Raw genomic sequence first — 23,672 nt, forward strand, 5'->3', positions numbered from 1 at the left:
GATTTGATGGGCCCAGGAGGGGCTGTGTGATATGATTGAGTTGTGGATATATGGATTGTGAGTATAGAAGTGTGTTTTGAACCCTTTTGCAGGTTGGGTAGGTCCTAGGTATAGGGAGACTCACTGGGATTTTCTGCAAGACTTAGGACGTAATTGGTCTTTTCTTTGTTTGTATTGAGTCGATTGTATTAAATAATTGTAATATAATTGTCGTGTGAGCGATGCCTTTCTTCCTCCGCCCGCCACAGTGATTGTCGTCAAGTCTGTGAGTAAAATATTAATTTTAATTGTAATTTCACTATTATTATATGTTCAAGTATGCCCATGCATCACTTATATGCATATATTTATGTAGTTAAACTCTAGGCACGATTTATGATGCATTGATAAATGTTAAAAGTGCCATAATGTTGTTGTGGTAATTTGGAGCAGTGTGCGTGCGTTGGCGTGCGTGTGACATGGTGTGGACTATGGATAGGACGGGTAGTCACGGCTTGAGTTCTTCGCTGGGACCCTCGATTTGGCTTATTAAGCGAAAGTCCGGCTTGAGTTCTTCGCTGGCACCAGGTTGGATTTAAGAGAGCTGTATAGGGGATCAGCTCCCATATGTTATGATTGATGCTACAGGGTGCGTGAGTGCTCCAAATTACCTTTTTGATGTTATGATATGAAAATGATGTGGATGTTGCATTTCACTCTACAGGGTGCATTAGTTTTAGATAGTTATAGAGATTATGGTTAAAATTGATATTTTACTTTCTGAGTCGAACGCTCACTCCTGTTCAAATATTTTTACAGGCCACAGGAGGATATTTTGTTCTGGGTTAACCTGTTTTTCTACTTCGCAGGTTGTTTATTAATATTTGTGTAATTTTAATTACTCCTAGAATTTCCGCATGTGTTAGCAGTAATTATTTGAATTTGGTCTGTAATATTATTATCATGTTGGACCTGTAAACTTAATATTTTAAGTCTGTTTTGATGGATTGGATGAGGGAGCTGAGCTCCCATTTATTATTATGTTGATGAGTATATGGAGGGTGAGCTGAGCTCCCCAATGGATTGTTTATTGTGTTTACAGGTCGGGTGAGTCGAAAACTCCCCGTTGGAAAGTCCATTTTATGGCCGGACTCTGTCCGTTTGTTTTCTTGAATTTGAGCCCAATGGGCCTTAGAGTTGGGTTAATGAACAGTTAGGCTTACTACGGGCCTCGGGGGCTTTAGACTAGCCCAAGTCCTAGTGCCGGTCCGGCCCATAGGTTGGGTCGTGACAAATACTGTCACGTAACGATTTGGAGGTTGGGTGTCCCGAAGAAGATTCTGTTTCATGGGAACTTTTCGCACAAATTTAACGTAGGTTGGAGGGGATTTCGGTATCCGCTTCAATCCTTATGAGATGAGTGACGAATCGATTTTATAATAATAATAATAATTTTAGAATATTATATTTTAAATATATTTTATTAATAAAAATTTTGTATATAAATTATTAATTAAAATATATAAAATTAAATAAATTGAATAGCATTAATGAAAATGGATTTGGACAATTAAAATAATGTTAATCAAAATTTAAGATGAATTTAAATATTAAAATTATTAATTAAATTTAATTTTTTTGATATAGTAATAAATTTTCTCTATTCTACCATTGCCATCCTTCTTAAAATCGAGTGTTCTTGCTAACATGCGGGCATGCGTACTTACTAGAAGTTTGGAACCTTCATTGTTTTAACAAAAAAAAATAATAATAATCATACCAGCAAAATCAACAATTTATCTATTAACCATTTCTACCAAAAATTTATGGAAGCAGATGAGTTGGTGAACGAATATGAACTAACAAAAGTTTACACCTATCAGTAAAACAATAACAATAATATAGTACACAGATATGACCTACCATCCATTTTCTTGTCACTCTAGCTCGTTAAGTTTAACCTCATATTGTTCACCAGATGAGAGAATTTTTACACCAACCATACCCTTTTGCCACTCTGTATTTCCCACCAATATGAGCCTCTGTGCATTTATACGTGCTGCCCGTTTGAACACCCTGAAAAAGAAGTAGGATTTATAAGCTAACAACATATTAGAATTTCCAGAGAGCCAAGGTGAAAATGAAGGAATTCAATACCATTTAAGAGGTTTGTTTTCCAAAACTAAATCAACACTTTGTCCTTTATCTCTGAGTATGGTAGCAACTGTAGCAGCTGCTCCTTGAAGATCACCATCTAGAGCGCAAACGATGTTCTCTACTTGCAGGCTGAGTTCTGGTAGGATACCCTTCTCCTTCAGTAGCTACCACCACCAGCCAAAGATAGATCATACACAAAAATAGAATAAACTAAAAGTACAATAACAAATTAAAGATGACAAAAAAAAAAAAAAAGAAGAAAAACAACACACTAAATTGAAAAAATCAAAATGATGAATAAGATCATGTGTCAGAATCCGCAATATATAATCCCAGTGTAAAGTAGTAATTCAAAAATCATCAAGAAATATGATGCTTATGTCACATTCAAATTCAACAAAACAAGTAAACTGATGCTTCAAATTTCTCCTGTTTGGCAGCCAAATTCAAACCAGATTACTGTTTTTAACATGTAATAGCCTAATTAGAGACTACAATTCCCAATTAGAGGCTACAATTCAAACAATAATGTACTAAAATTATATCTTGCTTGAGACATGATAAAATGAAATGAACACTTAAGCTTTTGGAATACATAGTTAAGGAACATATATAACTGTCACGCATAACAAGAAGTAAAACCCTCCATAAAAAGAAGAGATCCTTCCTACTTACTTCAACTATGACAGCATCACCAAATCCGAAGCCACAAGCTGGAATGTCATCACCACCAAAAGTAGAGAGTAGGCGATCATATCTCCCACCACCACATATGGCTCTCAGCTTTCCTTCTCTATCAAAACCCTAAAGGATAAGAACTTAAGCCATTTTAGATGGTTACTTGGAAAGGGGGGAGGAGCAGAATCTTTGTGATCAAGCTGTCCATGATCTCATGGATGAATAACGTCGATCACTGAAGATCCAAGCAAAGCTTTCCAGCATACTGTAAAATGCATCTCATCCACATTGTAAATTATTTTAGAGAGACATGGAAGACTGTTTTTCTTGCACACAGGATGAGCAGGATGCTACAATTGTATGCAGTATTCATCTAATGAAGTATCTAAAACACATGTTTTCAAACAAGACTGTTATATGCCACTTGTTTCATGTGTGAGCTAGTGATCTCGTGCTATTATTTAGCATCACTCCAGAGGACTATTGCTATGCATCTCTAGGCGTGTAAGGTCAGCGGTTCATGTTTTCATGCAATATCTGGAACAGGCACAGAGAAGTGCCTTCTGTCCACCCCATGCAATAGCATTTTATTGATCGAGAGAGTAGCATTTTTAAGCACAATTCTTCCATGTGTCTACGGTGAAGTTAAAGATGGAAAAATGATCTCATAAATCTAACCTCAAAAACAATACCAGTGTAATAGGCAAGGCCACGGACAACTGATGCATCAAACTGAATCCACTCAGAATAACCAAACTTTTCAGCAAGCGAGAAAAGTTGTTTAAGATCAGCAACTGCTTCCCCTGGACCTCCAAGTATTTCTACATTTACACAAGCAGTCAAATACAGCTAGAAGTTAGGAATTGGTTAATCTCCAAAAAGTAACCTTAAGCAATCATTTCAATTCTAATCAATTCAGAATCTGAAAGTAATAATGTGAACTTCTATGTTGTTTCCTAAGGAGAAGGTATAATTAACTTAAAAACAGTGTACAAACTACTTTCTGTATAAACATCTTGAATATACATTTCAGTGGATTAACCAATAGATTGAAAAAAGAGGAGGAGAAGGGTGGGGTGGTAATACATTAGAAGTAAACTAAAATAGTACAAAAATGGGTAATGATGCATCATGCAAATTTTCTTAGCACCATTAGTCGAAACTCCTAAGGGATCAAGTTTTAGCATGCATGAATTACATATTGCCATTTTACCGAATTTAGGATAATACATTTCAGTTCTCTACCACTAAGAAAGTTCCTTTTGGTTATATTTTACTGTAATTGAGCATCGAACACTTGCAATATGCCAGAGAATAACCTGAGAATCTTCAAAAAATAAAAATAACTTATCAAGCCTCTTGTTAAATCCAACCTTCCAACTTTGTCAATGACTTTATGGAAAGGACTCGCAGCAGGTCCTCAACAGCCTCCTCTGACATCCCAACTGACTTCAAATCCTTTTTAATTTCATCCATAGGAATCTTCTCGATCTGTTTTGATAGCGCCATTAGTAGTGCACAAAGGAAGAGAAATGTTACTAAAGCAACATATGACTATGTACAAGCACTAAAAAGTGACATTGAGGGGAAGCTACATTTAACTCAAGGGGGACATTTGCTCCCACTCACTTTTTGTTTTTTTTTTTTTTTTAAAAAATCACTACTTTTGAAAATATTAAATTTGGAAGTTCCTCCCCTTAGAGTTTAATATCCCCAACCCAACCCCCACAACACTCACCCACGCCCGCCGTCCCGCCCCCCCCCCCCCCCAATTTTGACTTAAAAGAAAAGACAGAGATATCTTAGTTTTTGTCTTCTTTGTACTCTCAAAAACGACAAATTCAAAGTTGTCTTTCATTTGTCTTTTTGGATCACAACCCATAGAAAAGAGGATAAAGTAAAAAGAATTGAACAGAGTCAAAGAGAAAGAAGGTGAAGTATCAAAAAATAAAATTTCAATAATTTTGTATTTGTATTTAGTTTTTTCATTTTCTTGTAGTTTCATCTTCTAACTTCTCAAACAAAGAAAAAATTATTATAGTTTTATATATTTTTGTAATTACCAAAATCTATTTTATAAATTTGCTTTCTCTACTCTCAATTTTAAATTTTGATGTAAATATAATAAAACACAAAAAAAAATATTGATAACTTGTATCATAATTTTAAAGTTTTAATGATTCTAATGATTAAGAAACTTGTTGTAATTAACATTGGTCCTTGGAATTGGGAAAGGCCATATTATTAAAATAATGTTATTGTGATTCTTATATATGGCCTCTCCTCAAAGTTTACATTTATTACAATTGGGTAAATCACTGTTATTATGTTTAGTTCCTAAAATTATTAAATATCATGATATTGTAATTCTCATAGTTTTTTTTTTTTTTAATTAGATTTTCCCTTATTACGCTAAAAAGTAATTTGTAATTTCATCCTACACTGTTAATTAATTTCAATTTTGGAGTAGACAAAACTAGTTTTTAGTATGATAGTCAAACAATTTCACAAATTTATCGTTGTCTCAAGCCTTTGGTTTAACAGTCAAATAATTTAAAAAAATATATTGTTGTTTTACTACCGAGGGTATTTTAAGAAGAGTAAATGAATTTTAACAATGAAATTATATAGAATTCAATTGAATTTCATATTTTAACATTGATTTCGATTGCAGTAATATGACTCAAGAGAATCAAATATTAATTGATTCCCGAATTTAAACCGAGCAGGCCCTTATACAATTTTTTTACATGAAAGTTTGCTCCCCTTAATCTCAAATCCTGGCTTTGCATAAGTGACAATCAAATTTTAATTTGTAAGACGAATCAAGGTTTGTGGTGGGTTACTATTATGACAACACATCAGTCATGACTGTAAACAACAAAGAAAATGAGGAAAACTTGCATCTCAAGACATGCCAACTTTAGCAACCAACCTTGTCTATTATGATGCAAACCTTGCCAAACAAATTTTCAGATATGGAATAGCACCTCAATACTTCCTGCAGAACCTTTAAAAAGAAGAAAGCACTCCAAATGTTAATATATATGATGCCCAGTATGCATTATGCACTAATTCTGCATGAAAATTTCAATTCAATACTAAATAAACACCATTCTTATTACTATCATGCAGGAAGAAACCATTGCTGTAGCATTATCAAATTATGTTTATTCATCCACAGGAGTCTAAAATGCTGGAACAAGTGCAGTATATTATCTCAAGCTGCACTCTAATCCCCACTGAAGGATATCATCCATGGTAAAATAGCCATTTCATGAATTTCTAACAGAAGAAACTACCAGAAGATGAACTATTCCTGAATTCCATCAACCACTATTCTGCAATATCATCTTTAGTGATTAAGATACATGAGCCCCTTTTTAATACTACATTTTATAAGTAACACCTACTGAAGTTATTAACTCAATTAAATATGCAGAACCAAGAGCTCAATAAGAGCAATACATCTGACTCTCTCACTAAAGATATCTAGTTATCAAGAAATGCAATGCCACATTCCTCCAAAGAAAAATTCCAATACCTTTCGGCTAGAAACCTTGAATCCAACATCTGATGCAGTGACTCCAATCCGCTTGAAAAATGTAACTATAGAAGAAATAAGCTCTGCTTCAGCCTAAAAAATATACAGAGAAAAACTTAAAAAATTAAAACAACGATATAAAGGAAATTACATCACTAAAGTTGGAGCCCAGAAAAAAGTTTATCTTGAGGGCTTTAATAAAGTGGTCTGTCCAATAAGAAGAGGAAGGTGGACAACCATGTGAACATGTGTAAATAAGAAGTTCGCAGCACTTACTGTGACTTCAGGTACACCAATTATATCCATATTCCATTGGTAGTGCTCGCGCCGACGACCCCTAGTCATCCTTTCATATCGCCAGCACTGTCCAACAGCAAACCATTTCAGTGGGAGGGGTACTGATTTTCTGAACCAAAAAAAACATGGGGATCAAATTCTGGGATCTGCACCTGGATGCAAAATCATACGCAAATAATATATGAATACTTAAAGGGTTTGTGCATCAAAATGTCATATTAGCTGAACAATAATGGACTAGAATTTTCAGTACCCTTTCTGTATTACTAGCCTTGCCAGAGATGGAGTGAGCTCAGGCCTCAATGCAACACGACGATTTCCGCGATCTTCAAAACAATATAACTGCACCAAGAAAGAGATCAAAAGTTATGGGATTTGAATTCAAAAGTACATTAAAAGGTTTAAATACAATTCAAGAAGCTATGCCAATTTGGCTATTCATAGTCAATGAATAAGACACTATACAAAAGGCAGATGCCTGCACAAATGCATGTTGAGGATATCTCTACTTACATTAAGTGCTTTGTGATTTATTCTAAAAGAAGAGAAATTGCCAAATCAGTATGCTGCGAGGGCCATGGTAACAGTAGTCCAAAACAAATCCTTAGTGATACTAGTGCCAAATTATTAATTGAAACCAGCATACATGAATGGCACTCCTCCTCCTTTTGCCAATGCCGTTTAAGATTTCCAATCATTTTATAAGGCTTTCCCTAATGTCATCCGGTGGCGACAAAAGTCTTCATTGTGTTAAAGAAACTATTTGTAAATTTTCAAACAGACAAAAAAAAAAATGGAATTTGAAGACTTGTACTTCAGACAAATGTTGATATCAGAACCCATGATTCAGTAAAGCAATTCATTCTAGATTATCAGTACCTAGATTAGCAACTAAAAGAAGTAGATTTTTCCAAATACAATGAACCGAATATGAAATTGTAAGCACATTAAACAGGTAATAAACTTGCACACAAGAAACAATCAATTGAACAATCTCATTGCATGTAGTAAACAACGTCGTTTAAAATCTAACAAACTAACCTGGTCCTTAATTTCCTCTCCGGCTTTCCTAATAAACAATGCCTCCGACTCCAACACTGGGAAATCAACCTCTTCAAATCCATACAATCCCGAGACCTTCACAATCAATAAGGAAAATAAAAACAAATTAATGAACTGCATACATATCGTGTGTTTCTGGGTACATATGTGTAGAGTGAGGGAGGTAGAGCTCTAACCTCTCTGAAATTGTGGAACAGCCAGTTACGGAGGCGCATTTCTTCAGGAGGAAAATCCCTAGTCCCTTTTGGAGGATTGACGTCGATTTTTTGAACAGCTTCCTCTAGAAGCGGCGGCGGAGCCGATAGGGAGCCGGACCTGCCACGGCTATCGCCATTTTCAGTTGGAGACTGTGCGGAGGCTACAGAGGAAAGAGTTCTAGGGTTTATCGGGAGTGATCGCCTGGGCAGAGGGAATTTGCGAAGGAAGAGTGGCTTCACGTAGAGGCTGAGGCGTGGGTGTAGGATATGAAGTGAAGATAGAACTGGAGGCATGGCGGTGGCCGGAATGGAAATGGCCGGTACTGGTCTCCTCTATGCTCGTTTGCTGGGCAGATATGCTGGAGGGTATAGTGTCTACCATCTGTGGGTTTGGACCGTAACAGAAATGGGCCAGCCGAGGGATGTGCTAAAGCTCATTTGATGAATGAGGGCCGAATGTGCAATGCAAGAGAATCTTTAGTGGTTAAAATCCATATTATTCTAGCAAAGAAAAAGACCAAATTGCATGAGAAGTGTTAAATTTATATTCTCCAAAGTGCATGTTTCACGTTTGTTTTTGTCATAACTTACAAATTTAGACTCCAATTAAAATTTCTATGATTAAAATATATTAAATTTAATAGCAATGTGCATTGCTTTTTGCAGGTTGTTTTGAAACTGGTTGACTCAATGAGTCCATTTTCATGTGCTGGTTATAGGAATTTCTTGCTAGAAGTTGACATTTGAACATGGTCAATAATTCTTGGCTTTTCTTCAGCAGCAAATTGCTGAAAGGCATGAACTATTACACATTAATAGCACATGGCCTCGTGATGTGCCGTTGGGAACTTGGAACATTGGTTCTTGAATGCATGAAAGCTAGTTTTAATAAATGTTCTAACTTTCTCCTTTTTTTTTTAACTCATTATTAAATCAAATCATTCCTTAATTATTAGTTATTTAAAATTATAAGGCAAGCATTTGGAGTTTATTTTTTCAAGTATAAGATCGAAGTTATATGAAAACAAAGTTAATTACTATTAGATTAAATATTTATATCAAAATATATATGTAAAAATTTAATGTAACAGTGAATACACTTATTTTCGTATGAATTCGAGCTCTTCACGAGCATACCTTTTTTTAACTATAAATTTTTTTTTTATGTTATTTAAATTTGTGAAATTGATGTTAAATCATTGCATAACAATCTAAATATAGTACCAGATATTTAGTTTGACTTATAAATCGATCAATTTGATTTATAAATAAAAAGTCTTTTTGTATTAATATTTAATTTAACTTATAAGTTAAAAATATTTAAAATAAGTAAAAATTCACGAGTAAAATACTCTTATTTATTACTTATCTTATTTATTTAAAAAAAAATTTTAATTATACTTATCAAATAATTTATAAAAATATTAACACTATTTTTATTTTAATATTCACAATATCCAATGATATATCATTTTTTATCATTTTAATAAATTAAATTTTTTAATATATTTTTTAATTGAACATTTAAGTAATTATTTTTAAATTAACTTATAAATTAAAAATACATTTTCATTCATAAAATCAAAAAATTAAAAATAAATGATCAAACCCACCCAACACACTTTAAGTATATTAATTAAAAATATTAAAATTTAATTTAAAAATACATTTCATATATTTAATTATAACTTTTCAAAATAACTAAACAATTTTTTTTTTAACTTTTAAAAAAATATTAATGAACCAGATCAAGAATTATTCTGCAAAAATCGACGAGCGAGACTAGTCTTATTGGGCATCTCCGGCGGCCCCATTATGATCATTCGCCTCTGCTTTTCGCTCTCTTCATCATTTCCTGCATCCTCTCTCCTCTCCACTTCGCCTCTATTGTTTCTGCTTCTACAGCATCTCCAACAAAATCTCCATCTGTAACAAAAATTTCTTAATACCTTGTGCGTATCCATATTGACAGATAAAGCCCTAAATTCACACCACCCTCTTTGGCAGACAAAGCCAACTCTTTAACAACATCATCAAAAACAATTTCAGTAACCAAATACACACTCTGTACTCTAACAAGTTCTCTAGCTGCCTAACAAATGAGTGCAGAGAAGAAACCCGCTACCGATGATGACGCCAAGGTCATCTCCGTTTATAAGATGGACATGCATTGCGAAGGTTGTGCCAAGAAAATTAGACTCGCAGTTGAACAATTAGAAGGTAAGGATTTTAAAAATTTAATAAAATTGATTTTAAGAAAACTGAATCAATCTATTGAATACTGTGTTGATTATTGAAGGTGTGGAAGCCGTGAAGACAAATTGGGAAGAAAACAGACTGAAGGTCATCAGGAAAGTAGACCCAACGAAATTCGAGGCGATGGTGGAAGAGAAAACAAAGAAGAAAACAGAGATTGTGTTTCCGAATTTCATACTTAAATTCAAAATTTCATAATTATTGTGGTAGTAAATTTTAATTTAATTATCACTAATTTTTTTTTCAATTTCTATGGTCATTTATTTTTTTTCAATTATTGGATTTATGTTGAAACAAACTAGCTTTCCTATCTATGGAATATTATGTAATTATTGTTAAAGACAAAAATATTTTTAAATTAAAGTTTGAAAGAGGTAAACTTATCTACATTATTAAATTGATATCGATGTTGATAAATCCACAAATTCATCATAAAAAAATCGAATAATATGCGTAAATCATGTCATTTTCATCCCTTAATAATTGAATTTGTTTTGTTTCACCCGAATTTTTATGTAAATAATTTTCATATATTTAGAAATTATAAATGGATAGAACAGATTTGAATAAAGTAAAATAATGAAAAAAATTATGTATATGTGTAATTATATAATAATAATAATTTTTAATCATAAATTTTAATTTAATGATATTAAAATCATTAAAAGTAAAGTTTTGAATTTAAATTTTTAATAAAAATTAATTATATAAAAAATATAATGATAAAAAATTATACAATTAATTTGAATTAATTTAAAATTCAGAATAAATTATTATTATTATTATTATTCAAAATTAGAAATGGGCCTAGGATTCGCCTCCGCATTTGAGTGGAATTTGAAAGTCGGTTTTCTCACGTCATTGTTTTCGTAAGCCTTTTTTGGAACATTCTTTGATTGGTATATTTTTAATAAAATAAAATTTATTTTATAATTAATCATCATTCAATAAATTAAGAATAATTATATATAGGAAAAATAAAATAACATATGCCATCTATTATATTTGAGAGAGAATAGTTTCACAATCTTTTTACTTAAATAATTTTTTTTTTCTCAAAGGTTTTGTTTCTCTTCGATTTTCCACTCCAGTTTTCTCAATAATTTTATGCCATTCTTTACCCTTTGACGCAGGGGATGATTCTTTTTCCTTTTCAGAACATGAGCTTCTCCCCTCGTCATTGAGTGTGGGTGAGCCTGTTAATAACTTCGATTGATTTTGATTTGCCAGATGAGCGTTATTGGCAAAAATTTCTTGTTGTCCTGCAATGCAGCTCTATGGTTGAAAGAGACATGTTCATGTTTCACGGTTCTGTTTCTTCTTGGTGCCATTAAGTCTAGTTTCAGTGGGAAGGGTAGGTGATTGACTAAAGAATAAGTTTTAAGGAATGCGATTCAGAGGATTTAGAGTCGACACTTGAAAGTCTTTTTGTGATTTTCCCATGCCTAGAATGCCATGGCCTTTTGCCCTCTTCTTCTCCTTGATTGATGGTCTAGTGGTAACTAGGTTTATACGATCTTGTATTTCGAAGGTTGTAGATGCTTCGAATGTTTTTCCCTCAGTCACTGCACCAACTTCGACTCTGAGGCGTTTGATGATGCTGCTTCGTGATTTTGGCGATTTTCTTATTCCTGTGGGCAGTATGGTGTTCGGTGGTTTTAGGTTAATGGCAGTTTTCCTATGACTGTGTTCTATGGGTTTGGGATTACTATATGGGGGTCATTTTTAACCTTTGCCCATTATGTAACCTGATCTCGATGTATTTATCTAATAGACATTACTTAATGCAATAAATTGCATATTAAAAAAGATAAATAAAAAGATATAAATAAAGTGGTTAAAAAATAAAATAATAATAATAAAAGACATCATAAATTATATGATTCGATTGATCTAATTAAATAATTTATGGGTATCAGACTCATACTGCATAATCACTCAATTTTAATTACATTATAATTATAGTTTAATTTGAATTATCTTGATTTAATTTTGATAAATTCAATAATTGAGATTTTTTTTTATTTTTATTAATTATTATTTAAATTGAATTTGCACATACGTACGGAGTTTCCAGTTAGACAAATATAACACATTAGATTAAAGGATATAAAGAAAAAAAAAAAAGTGTAGATCTAAACTGATTTTGAGTAGAGTAATATAACATGAACTAAAAATATTATATATTTTTGAGGATTTAACTCAAAATCGTTTATAGTGAAAAAAGAGAATTCATATAGCCGATCTCAAATTTTTAGAATAAATATTTAATTAAGTTGAGTTGAGTATTATTTAAATTGAATTTACAAATAAAAAAAAAATAAATGATCTATACTACGTGATTTTAATCAAATACAATATAAAATGTTTTGTAAGTTTATTTATATTGAGGTTTAATAAAAGAATTTATAAGTTACTAGAAATTAATTGAAGACATTTATGTATATATTTGCTTGGTGAATGAAGAAGCCACATTTTTTTTTTCTTTATGTCAAATAAAAATCCGAAAGACCTTTTAATTCTTTATTTCCCATAAGCAGTGATGGGATGGTGTTTGCATGATTAATTGTTGCGTGGGAGACTACGTTTTTATGAATAATGCAAAGTCTATACTCCATCATCGAGTTTTAAAAAAAAAAAAAATTAATTAATTAAATGACATTATTGTCCATCAGTCACTATATAATAGAATGATTTGATTTCCCATTCAAGCAAATAATCATAAGAAAATTTCTTTATTTTATTTAGACTTGTGAACTCAATCTTAAATCATAGTAAAACATATAATTTATCTAAAATAACAGAATCATACTTTAAATTACGCACGAAATCATCAAGCTATTTATTTATTATGGATATATTTAGTATTATAAATAATAAAATTAAATTTTTATTAAATTAAAATATAGCATGAATTATTAATAATTTCTTTAATTATTATAATTTTTTTTAATTATTTTTCTTTTTTAATTCTCTTTTCTATCCTTTCTCTTACCAAACACAGCCCTAATATTACTGTGGGAGCAGCAAAGCAAGGCAAGGCAACTCATCACTCATGCGGTGCTCAATTACAAAACTACCCTATTACATTAACTCCTCTGTGTAAAATGTTCAGGAGGGTACTAGTGCCATTTCATTTGAGTGGTCACGGTCATCGTTTTTCGACAACTATTAGTCCAATCGGGCGGCCATGCGAGAAAGCCAGAAAGGAGAGAAAGCGCTCTCTCTCACACGAACGCCCACCCAAGCTGACCTCATCTCATAATCTTATAAATATCATATTATGATAATCATGATCATCTATGTATGTACATACCATACAGTCCATACATCCACCACCAACCAATCCATTCCATTTCCTCTTCTTATATATTCCCAACCTGTGCCTCCATTTCATTCCTTCAAAAACGATTCCAGTAACTAAACATATTCTCTAATAGGTTCTCTAGCTGTTTGGCTAACAAATGGGTGCTGAGCAGAAAGATGTTGCAAAGGGTGATGCAGAGAAGAAACCTGCTGCCGATGCTGGCGCCGCCGGTGATAAGAAAGATGACGCCAAGGTCATCTCCGTTTATAAGATAGACATGCATTGCGAGGGCTGTGCCAAGAAAATTAGACGCGCAGTTAGACGGTTAGAAGGTAAGTGTTTTAAAATTTAATCAAATTGCTTTTAAGCAAACTGAAAATTAATCGATTGAATTGGTTATTGAAGGTGTGGAAGCCGTGAAGACAGATTGTGAAGGAAACAAACTGACGGTGACCGGGAAAGTAGACCCGGCGAATGTGAAGGCGAGAGTGGAAGAGAAAACCAAGAAGAAAGTGGAGATTGTGTCTCCTCAGCCTAAGAAAGACGGCGGCGATAAGAAACCAGAGGAAAAAGCAGAGAAGAAACCGGAGGAGAAAAAACCAGAGGAGAAGAAACCGCCCAAAGAGGTAAAAATTTTCACCGTTAATAATCAAATTCTTAATTCATGTGCCATTGTTATCGAGTTTTTGGTTGATTAAATCCAAATCAAGTGCTTAACTAACTGTGATTAAACTAAACGATGCAGAGTACGGTCGTTTTGAAAATCAGAGAACACTGCGATGGTTGCATTCCAAATATAAAGGAGACAATCTTGAAATACAAAGGTATTTAAATAATTAGTTATTCTAAATCATATTATGATAGTGAGATTAACGTAGAATCCAAAGCTGACGGAAATCTGAAATGGCTGATGAACAGGGGTTGATAACGTGACAGTGGACGGAACAAAAGATCTAGTCACGGTGAAAGGGACAATGAAAGTGAAGGAAATGGTGCCTTACCTCAAGGAGAAGCTCAAGAGGAACGTGGAGGTAGTTCCCCCTAAGAAAGATGAAGAGAAGAAGGAAGGAGGCGGCGAGAAGAAAGAAGAAGCAAAGGCCGAGAAGAAAGAAGAAGCTAAAGCTGAAAAGAAAGAAGGAGACGGTGGCAAGAAGGAAGAGGCTGCAGCTAAGGTGGAGGTGAGCAAGTTGGAGTACTTCCCAGCACCGGTGCCGACACAATGGTTAGATGGAGTGTTTGGTCAAAGTTACGCAGTGGAGCCCCAACACGGTTATTATGCGGTGAATCAAGGACTAGGGTACCCTATGATGAACCATGGGTACCCTATGATGAACCATGGGTACGTACAACAAGGATATGTACAGCAGGGGTATGTTATGGAACCAGTATACCACCATCCAATGCATGCGCCGCAAATATTCAGCGACGAGAATCCAAATTCGTGTTCCGTGATGTGAACAGAGGATAATCGACGGTGGATAATGGACGGACGGTGATGTAAATAAGTACAAGTGACAGAGAGAGTGAGAGAGAGAGAAAAGTACAAATGGACGGAGTAAAACGTTGAAGTACTTGTAATTAGGGTAGAATTTGTTTAGGTTAGTAATTACATAATGGTGTACCCGGCCGGCAATTAATGCCGGTTCAGTTGGTTGGTTTGTTTCCTTTGTTCTTTAATCATTTTACTAATGATGATTTAAAAATAAATAAATAAAGTTGTCCTATAATAATATTCATCCAATTAACGTTTATAAATGGCCACTTGTGCACTCCAATTTAATTAGTGGATTCGGATTGTATACTTTGTAGTATATATAAACGTGAGGCTTTTCTTTTTGAGTTGAAAATGGAGTTGCTTAAAAAAAAAAAAAAAAAAAAAGAGTTGAAAAGTGATGGTTGTGTACTGCCTGTTTCATGCCTCAAGGTCAGATACGAAGTGGGGTGGTCCATACGCCTTGCCCCTTATTGGACATTTGTGCATTCTAGAACACATTTGCATTTCACGACAATTTATAATATTTTTATAAATTAATTCGATAATTTTATTATCCATGTATATAACGGATTAATTCATAATCAGGAAGTTGAGCTTTATTTAGTTTTTTTCTGATTTGGTTTAGGGGCAATTAGGGGCATGGTTTCTGCGGAATCGCGAACCGAACTGAAGAACTTTACTAAACTGAATATATTTTGATTCAATTCTAATTCTTTATTAAGAATCGAAAAAATCGTATTAAAATTAAATTGAGAACTGAATTTATACATATTTTTTTATATTTTTTAAATGTATTATACACTTTCAATATAATTATATATATTTATATATGTACATAAAATTATAAACTAAATATAATATGATATTATATTTTATTTTTTTATATTTTCTTAATTATTTTAATTATAAATATATTAAATTACCTTATAATTTTTAATTATAAATATACTATAATCTTTTATGCGCGTGTACACACATATATATATATATATATTAATTCTTAATTATGTTTATATCTTATAGTTAAATATTATATGAGTAATAAATAATTAAAATATATATTATATGATATTCTATTATATTATATATTTAATCCTAAATTATATATACATTTTAGGTATAGCTAAAATATATATTATATGATATATTATGTATTAATAATCAAATTTAAAACTTAAATGCTAATTTAAGAATGACTTTTTAAGGAAATAATGATATAAAATTATTTTAAGAACCGAGAACCAAAACAGAATTGAAGAACCGAGAATCGTACTGAACCGAAATCGAAATAATGAAGAATCGAACTGAAATCATACCGAAATTTTAATTCGGTTTCGGCTCCTAACTAAACCCCAAACTGAATCAGAACCGAACACTCTAGGGGGCAATGACGCCCACTCAATACATTTCGATTTTATATTATTGTAGATTTTTTATTATTATTATTATTATAGTTGTTGTCCCCATCCAATACAAGAGTATGAACATGAAATTCCACGATAAATGACTTTACAGAATCTTCAATAGCTGCAATTCCATGCAAAGAAAGACGATTATCCTTGTAGCTAAACAATGCCTTTTCACTGCTACCACGAGCTTTTAGCCATCAGCTTCCTTCAGGGGACACACCTAATTAAGTATTCTAAAGCCATTTTATAAGAAAATTGTTCGTGTCAATGTCCCATGTTTTAGTCATACTGTTATGTCAATTACTTTCTTTTGAACAAAGATTTGCACTAACTTTAATTAACAATGCAATTTATCACTTTTGCTTTGTGGCTTATACATCTTTACAATAATAACATTAACAATTAATGCAAAAAATTAAAGCTGATATATACCATATTAAAGTATAATTGATCTGTATGAATGAAACAAGTAATAGGTTGTTATAAAGAAAAAAAGAAAGGAAAAGCAATGCAGGCCTTAGCCATTAGCCACCTATATATGGTAGTTCTGTAGTTCTGTGTACGCATTGTGAAGATATTATATTATAAGGGAAGAAGAGAATTTAAGATCAACCACCTTTTTCTTCTTCCTATCTAATAGGCAATTCATACACAACTCAAGATAATTAAGAAATTGGGTGGCTAAAATAAATAAATATGTAAGACAAAGAGGAAACTTTTGTCCTTATTCATTATGGAATGGTAGACACTTGTGAAAGTTTAATTTGCATTACAAAAGGCCAAGGGCAAAGACAAGAAATAGGACTTTCAAGTACTTATATTTCTTAAACCTCTAAAAGTAAAGCCTTTCTTTCTTAAGCAGCAACGTAAAGGAGATGGAGAAAGAACGGAAAAAGAGGAGCAGCCGATCTAATTTTTCCTTTAAATATTAATTAATTACTGTTTCACATGTGATTAACGCATTGATTAATCAGTGATTAAGATGTAAATTTAAAAGAAAGTGTATAGTGATATTTAATACATTTAGGATTTATTTAATATATTATTATTACCACGAAAAAAAATATCTCTTTTAATATATTATTTTAATATACCTCTTTTAAAATTATTAGGAATATTAAAAAAAATCTCTTTTCCCATTATCAACTCTAATATTTTTTCAAGATAATCAAATCATTCAAATTAAAATAATTATTATTATATTTTTAAAAATAATTTATTTTAAATTTATCTATATAAAATTATGGTAATATAAAATTTTATATTTTCATATTTATTTAAAAAACTTAAAATTTAGTTTAAAATTGAACTTATATTTTAGTAATAAAAAATTTATAATAATTAGTAATTTTTTCAACGATATTTAAATCACACTTTTTCTAAAAGATATATTTTTAGGAAGAATTATTATGTGCACCGGTGCATATACACCTTCTCTCAAAATTATGTGAAATCCACTCCCTATATAATAGAAATGATTCACTTTCTGTGAGAGAATGAGCATTATTTTTTAGTGCTCCTGATGTACTTAATAATTAGTCATATTTTTTGTAACACCCCAAATTTTATTAATTATGAGTATTTTTTATATTTAAATTTTATTTAAATTTTAGGAAATTTTTTGAGATTTTTCGGATTTTAAAAATCGGGTTCGATTTTCCGAAAATATAAACTTTGATGATTTTTAAAAATTTATTTAAAGACCACGTGGCAAAACTAAAAATATATTTGGAGTCTACGTATTTTTCTGAGTTTTATGGAATTTTTTCGGAATTTTTGGACCTCATTTTCGGTCCCGAGGCAGAGTAAAAATTCAAAATTTTGTATTTCGAATCGAACCGGCCGAATCGAACCGGACCGGATCGGACCGGTCGAATCGAACCGGCCCCCTTTCCTTTTTCTTCTCCCGCGCGCGTCTCTCTCTTTTCTCTTTCTTTTCTCTCTCCTCCTCTCCCCTGCGCGCGCGCGTCGCTCCAGTTTCTCCGGCCAAATCCGGCCGATCCGGCCACCGATTGGACCGGGTCTTGTGTCCAAAATCATCTACTCGGCGAGAGCTTTCCATAGACACCAAGAACGCCGAAATCCATCGAGCGGATTGTCCGATTTTTGCTCGGGAAGATTTTCGCCCATTTCGACTTTTGGGCTAGATTTCTCGAAAACCGTGAATCCCACGAGAAAACCGAGGCTACCAGCACGCTCCACTCGACGAGGGCTTCGCGGGATATTAATTTCAAAATTTTCCGACAACGTTTTTCGGTGGGTCCCACGGAAATTCGCAGTGTATTTTCGAGCATTAAATGAGCTTAGAAAATTCTGAAAAATTTATGTACTAACCCCCGTGTTATGGGCTTCGTGTAGGTATTCTCATTTCGCGGAAATTCGACAGTTGACCGGGTCTGCGAAATTCCGGCGAACAGATTCTGGAAAAGTCTCGAATTGGGCGAGATTTTGCCTACCCCCATTGTCGACGTCGAGCGTCCCTGAAGTCGGAATCGGCAAAGGTAAACCCGAACCTTGTTTTTTCGTAATTTTCTAGTGCTTAAATAGGATTAAAAATCCATAAAATATTCGTGGTAGCTTAGAAAATTACGATTCTTTTTGCAATAGCTTAGTAATATTGCTAAGGACCGCGGGGCAAAGTTTTAGAATTTTTAGAGTTGATTTGGGCAGTTTTTGCAAAAATGGTCAATTATAGGGACTAAATTGAAATTTTACATATTGTGATGAATGATTGATTTGATGGGCCCAGGAGGGGCTGTGTGATATGATTGAACTGTTGATATATGGATTGTGAGTATAGAAGTGTGTTTTAGCCCTTTTGCGAGTTGGGTAGGTCCTAGGTATAGGGAGACTCTGCGGATTTTCGCACGACTTAGGACGTAATTGGTCTTTTTCTTTATTTGTATTGAGTCAGTTGTATTAAATAAATGTAATATGATTGTCGTGAGCTGACCTTCTTCCTCCGCCCACCGCCACGTAATTTGTCGTCAAGTCCGTGAGTAAAATATTAATTTTAATTATAATTTCGATATTATTATATGTTCAGCATGCCCATGCATCACTTATATGCATATATTTATGTAGTTAAACTCTAGGCACGAATTATGTTGCATTCATAACTGATAAAGTGCCATGAAATGTGTTGCGGTAATTTGGAGCAGCGAGTGCGTGCGTTGGCGTGCGTGTGATGTGGTGTGGACTATGGATAGGACGGGTAGACACGGCTTGAGTTCTTGGGGACCCGGTCCTTCGGGTAGACACGGCTTGAGTTCTTCACTGGGACCCCGATTTGGTATTTAAGTGGAAGTCCGAAATGAGTTCTTCACGGCACAGTTGGATTTAAGAGAGTCAGATAGGATCGGCTCCCATATACTATGAATGATGTTACAGGTGTGTGAGTGCTCCAAATTACCTTTTGATGCTATGATGTGAATATGGTGTTGATGTTGCATTTCACTCTACAAAGTTGCATTAGTTTGAGATAGTTATAGAGATTATAGTTAAGATTGATATTTTACTCTCTGAGTCGACGCTCACTCTGTTCAAAAATTTTTACAGCCACGGAGGATATTTTGTTCTGGGTTAACCTGCTTTTCTACCTCGCAGGTTGTTTATCAATATTGTGTAATTTTAATTACTCCTAGAATTTCCGCATGTGTTAGCAGTATTTATTTGAATTTGGTCTGTAATATTTTTATCATGTTGGACCTGTAAACTTAAATATGTTATGCATGTTGATGGATTGGATGAGGGAGCTGAGCTCCCATTTATTTTATGTTGATGAGTATGTGGAGGGTGAGCTGAGCTCCCCAATTGAGTATTTATTGTGTTTACAGGTCGGGTGAGTCAAAAACTCCCCGTTGGAAAGTCCATTTTATGGCCGGACTCTGTCCGTTTGTTTTCTTGAAATTGGGCCCAAATGGGCCTTAGAGTTGGGTTAATGAATAGTTAAGGCTTACTACGGGCCTCGGGGGCTTTAGGCTGGCCCAGGTCCTAGTGCCGGTCCGGCCCATAGGTTGGGTCGTGACAAATGTGGTATCAGAGCCGGACTCCCTCCAGTACGAGTGGGTGCGAGGACGCCCCCAGCGGAAGTTGGTGGGTTGTAACGGACTGTGGGGACGGCGATACGTAACGCCTGCAGGTGCCGCCCGTCCCACATCGGAAACGGGAGAAGGGAATCTGGGCCATATATGTGGGGGTCAGCCTAAACTGGTCAGCGCGCTTTTGGGAGCGAAACCTCCCAAGGGACAAAGCCGTGAGGCCCACGGGCCAAAGCGGACAATACTGACTGGGCTGGGCTGGGTCGTTACAATTGGTATCAGAGCTTAGGCTCCAGATTCTTAGGGAATGTTGTCTAAAGTGTTGAGAAGAGTCTAATAGGAGTCACATGCGGAAATATAGGGTCCACATTCGTCTTGCATTGTCATCTTTGCTTCTAGTTTCTGCTCCATATGTTATGTATAAATATGAGTCTATAGAGCTGTATAATGTGCAGTTTTGAATTTTGTGGGCTAATGCTGCTGAATTTCAGGAAAATGCGTAGAAGCAGGAGAGCTGCCACTGCACCAGAACCAGATGTGCCCGACGAAGTGTCGGCACAGGATGAGGCGCCTGCCCCGAGGAGGCGGGGTAGGAGGCCTAGAGCTGCTCAAGTAGAGGAGCAGCCAACCCCAGTACAGGAACAGTCCTTTATGGCACAGGGTCCCATGGACCCCATGGCAGCTACTCTAGCTGGTCTGCAGAGAACCATCGACATGATGGCTCAGTATATGGTCCATCCTCCACAAGCAGCAGCATCCACCGCACCAAGAGAGGAATCTTACAAAGCGGATCATAAACTTCAAGAAGTTGGTGCGGTACTTATGATGTGTCGACGACGATATCGGTTTTGGATTCCTGCAGCATGTGCAGAAATGTAATTACAGTTGACTGATAGAAGATTGATAGAATGTATGCAGCACGTCATGGGGCCCATGCCTAGGCAATGGATGAATGACTACGTGTTACCTCGGATGGAGGGTTTGACATGGGCTCAGTTTGTGGAACTTTTTATCAATCGGTTTGTGCCAGAAAGCTTCAGAGATCAGAAGCAGTGGGCCTTTGAGGCCTTAAGACAGAATGGCAGGTCTGTAGATGAATATGCTCTGCACTTTACGAATTGAGCAGATATGCCCCTACAGCAGTAGCTACAGAAAAGATGAAGGTGAAAAGATTCCTAAAGGGGCTTGACAGGAGGTATGCGAACCTGGCCATGATGTCTGATCAGTCTTTTGATGTGGTGGTGGATCGAGCCAGACAGATTGAGGTTAGCTATGCTGTGGATGACAGCGGAAGAGCAAAGAAAAACAGAGCAGAGGGTTCTTCAGGTGTTCCCCACATGGGTACTACGGATAGCGGTGGCCAAACTACTTACAGAGGAAGAAGCAGAAATAAGAGGAGTGGTTTTAGACACAAATCCCGAGGGTTCAGACCAGGGTACGGATCCAGCAGTGGTAACAGTTCAGGGCAAGGCAGTTCTGGCTCTGGTTCAGGATCCTCTTTGGCACCGTGTGCACAGTGTGGAAGAGGACATTCAGGACCTTGTTTGATGGGGTCAGGAGTATGCTTCAGGTGTGGCCAACCGGGCCACTTTGCTAGAGATCGCCGTTTTGATGAGCCACGATGGGGTCACAAGGTTCTCATTGCAAATGTTCCTCGCCGATTGTATCCGGTGCTTCCAACATGGCAAGGCCATCAACAGGCCGAGGACAAGGGGGACGTGGATTTGGAGGCGGTCGAGGTAGAAGTCGATGTGGTTCCGCCACTCGTAGGGGACAAGCTCGGGTTTTCACCCTGACCCACCAGGATGCTCAAGCTTCAAATGCAATTGGGCGCTTATTCTTACAGTACATTCTTATGAGGCTCGTGTTTTGATAGATCCGGGTGCTACGCACTCATTTGTCTCCCCTGTGTTTGCCATGAGGTTGGGTAGAAACCCTACAACTTTAGAGTGCCCTTTGTCAGTAGCTACCCCACTTAGTGACAACATAGAAGTAGACATGGTATTTCCGGGTAGCCCAGTGGTAGTGGATGGAAAGATCCTCCCAGCAGACTTGGTTCCTCTACCAGTAATGGATTTCGATGTAATCCTGGGGATGCACCGTTGGCAACTCACTATGCCACCTTAGACTGCAGGAACAAAAAGGTGTATTTCCACATACCTGGTGTGGAAGAGTTTAGTTTTGATGGTGACAGGAGCGTGGCTCCATATAATTTGGTGTCAGCAATTAGTGCTAGAAAAATGTTGAGGCGTGGATGCCAAGGGTATTTGGCATTGGTGAGAGATACATCTGTAGAAGGTGTCAGCATGGAAAATGTTCCTGTTGTCAGAGAATTTATGGATGTCTTCCCTGAAGAGCTTCCAGGGTTGCCACCAGAAAGGGGAATAGAGTTCTGCATTGATGTTATTCCGGGTACAAACCCCATATCCATGCCACCTTACAGGATGGCACCAGCAGAATTGAAAGAGCTGAAGGAGCAACTACAGGAGCTTTTGGATAAGGGTTTCATACGTCTGAGCACTTCACCGGTGCTCTGTTCGATTTGTTAGAATGAAGGATGGGTCATTGAGGTTGTGTATCGACTACAGACAGCTGAACAAGGTCACTGTGAAGAACAAGTATCCACTTCCTCGGATCGATGATTTGTTTGATCAGCTCCAAGGAGCTAGATTCTTTTCCAAGATAGACCTGCGATCAGGCTACCATCAGTTGAGAATCAGGAATGAGGACGTGTCCAAAACGGCTTTCAGGACAAGATATGGTCATTATGAGTTCTTGGTGATGTCTTTTGGACTCACTAATGCACCAGCGGCCTTCATGGACTTGATGAACAGGGTGTTCAAGCCATTTTTGGACCGTTTTGTCATCGTATTCATAGATGACATTTTGGTGTACTCTCGGACCGAGGAAGAACACGTGTGGCACTTGAGAATGGTGTTGCAGACGTTGAGGGAGCACCAGCTATATGCCAAATTTTCAAAATGTGAATTTTGGCTAGAAAGCGTCTCATTCTTGGGACACGTGGTTTCCAGTGATGGCATTCAAGTGGATCCCAAGAAAATTGAAGCTGTAACTGATTGGCTTAGGCCTACAACAGTCACTGAGGTGCGAAGTTTTCTGGGTTTAGCTGGCTACTATAGGCGTTTTGTGCAAGATTTCTCCAGGATAGCGGCTCCCCTAACTAAGTTGACCAGGAAGAATGTTCCATTCATTTGGACAGATGACTGTGAGGTGAGTTTCCAGAAGCTTAA

At 35.5% G+C, this 23,672-nt stretch overlaps 3 protein-coding genes across 4 annotated transcripts; 2 read left to right on the forward strand and 1 right to left on the reverse strand.

Moving 5' to 3' along the window:
• Positions 1–1,756: 1,756 nt before the first annotated feature.
• On the reverse strand, positions 1,757–8,519 carry LOC110656561 (histidine--tRNA ligase, chloroplastic/mitochondrial). 2 transcript variants are annotated; one of them, XM_021813402.2, is made up of 11 exons: positions 7,894–8,519; positions 7,697–7,792; positions 6,909–6,997; positions 6,635–6,764; positions 6,359–6,451; positions 5,750–5,815; positions 4,188–4,305; positions 3,493–3,635; positions 2,812–2,940; positions 2,137–2,300; positions 1,757–2,055 (listed from the first exon to the last, which is right to left on the reverse strand). In XM_021813402.2, the coding sequence occupies exons 1-11, from the start codon at positions 8,206–8,208 to the stop codon at positions 1,917–1,919; spliced, it is 1,482 nt and encodes a 493-aa protein (XP_021669094.2). In that variant the 5' UTR covers positions 8,209–8,519; the 3' UTR covers positions 1,757–1,916. The 2 variants fall into 2 exon arrangements, with proteins under 2 accessions (XP_021669094.2, XP_021669092.2); XM_021813400.2 differs by having other exon boundaries at positions 5,750–5,824; positions 7,894–8,516.
• Positions 8,520–9,668: 1,149 nt separating this feature from the next.
• On the forward strand, positions 9,669–10,405 carry LOC131179984 (heavy metal-associated isoprenylated plant protein 5-like). Its single transcript, XM_058147484.1, has 2 exons — positions 9,669–10,134; positions 10,214–10,405. The coding sequence occupies exons 1-2, from the start codon at positions 10,014–10,016 to the stop codon at positions 10,366–10,368; spliced, it is 276 nt and encodes a 91-aa protein (XP_058003467.1). The 5' UTR covers positions 9,669–10,013; the 3' UTR covers positions 10,369–10,405.
• A 3,016-nt stretch (positions 10,406–13,421) lies between these two features.
• On the forward strand, positions 13,422–15,218 carry LOC110656559 (heavy metal-associated isoprenylated plant protein 5). Its single transcript, XM_021813399.2, has 4 exons — positions 13,422–13,809; positions 13,883–14,103; positions 14,223–14,301; positions 14,396–15,218. The coding sequence occupies exons 1-4, from the start codon at positions 13,635–13,637 to the stop codon at positions 14,932–14,934; spliced, it is 1,014 nt and encodes a 337-aa protein (XP_021669091.2). The 5' UTR covers positions 13,422–13,634; the 3' UTR covers positions 14,935–15,218.
• Positions 15,219–23,672: the final 8,454 nt, after the last annotated feature.

Source organism: Hevea brasiliensis, chromosome 5, assembly GCF_030052815.1.
Source record: "Hevea brasiliensis isolate MT/VB/25A 57/8 chromosome 5, ASM3005281v1, whole genome shotgun sequence".
Taxonomy (NCBI): Eukaryota; Viridiplantae; Streptophyta; class Magnoliopsida; order Malpighiales; family Euphorbiaceae; genus Hevea; species Hevea brasiliensis.

Bases quoted from the DNA above. Each gene is read 5' to 3' on its own strand.
- LOC110656561 (XM_021813400.2), bottom strand. From the start codon at position 8,208: ATGCCTCCAGTTCTATCTTCACTTCATATCCTACACCCACGCCTCAGC. The intron at 7,793-7,893 runs GTTAGAGCTCTA...TTGATTGTGAAG, and splicing joins TGTTCCACAATTTCAGAGAG to GTCTCGGGATTGTATGGATT. The intron at 6,452-6,634 runs GTAAGTGCTGCG...TATATTTTTTAG, and splicing joins TTGGTGTACCTGAAGTCACA to GCTGAAGCAGAGCTTATTTC.
- LOC131179984 (XM_058147484.1), top strand. From the start codon at position 10,014: ATGAGTGCAGAGAAGAAACCCGCTACCGATGATGACGCCAAGGTCATC. The intron at 10,135-10,213 runs GTAAGGATTTTA...TGATTATTGAAG, and splicing joins CGCAGTTGAACAATTAGAAG to GTGTGGAAGCCGTGAAGACA.
- LOC110656559 (XM_021813399.2), top strand. From the start codon at position 13,635: ATGGGTGCTGAGCAGAAAGATGTTGCAAAGGGTGATGCAGAGAAGAAA. The intron at 13,810-13,882 runs GTAAGTGTTTTA...TGGTTATTGAAG, and splicing joins CGCAGTTAGACGGTTAGAAG to GTGTGGAAGCCGTGAAGACA. The intron at 14,104-14,222 runs GTAAAAATTTTC...TAAACGATGCAG, and splicing joins AGAAGAAACCGCCCAAAGAG to AGTACGGTCGTTTTGAAAAT.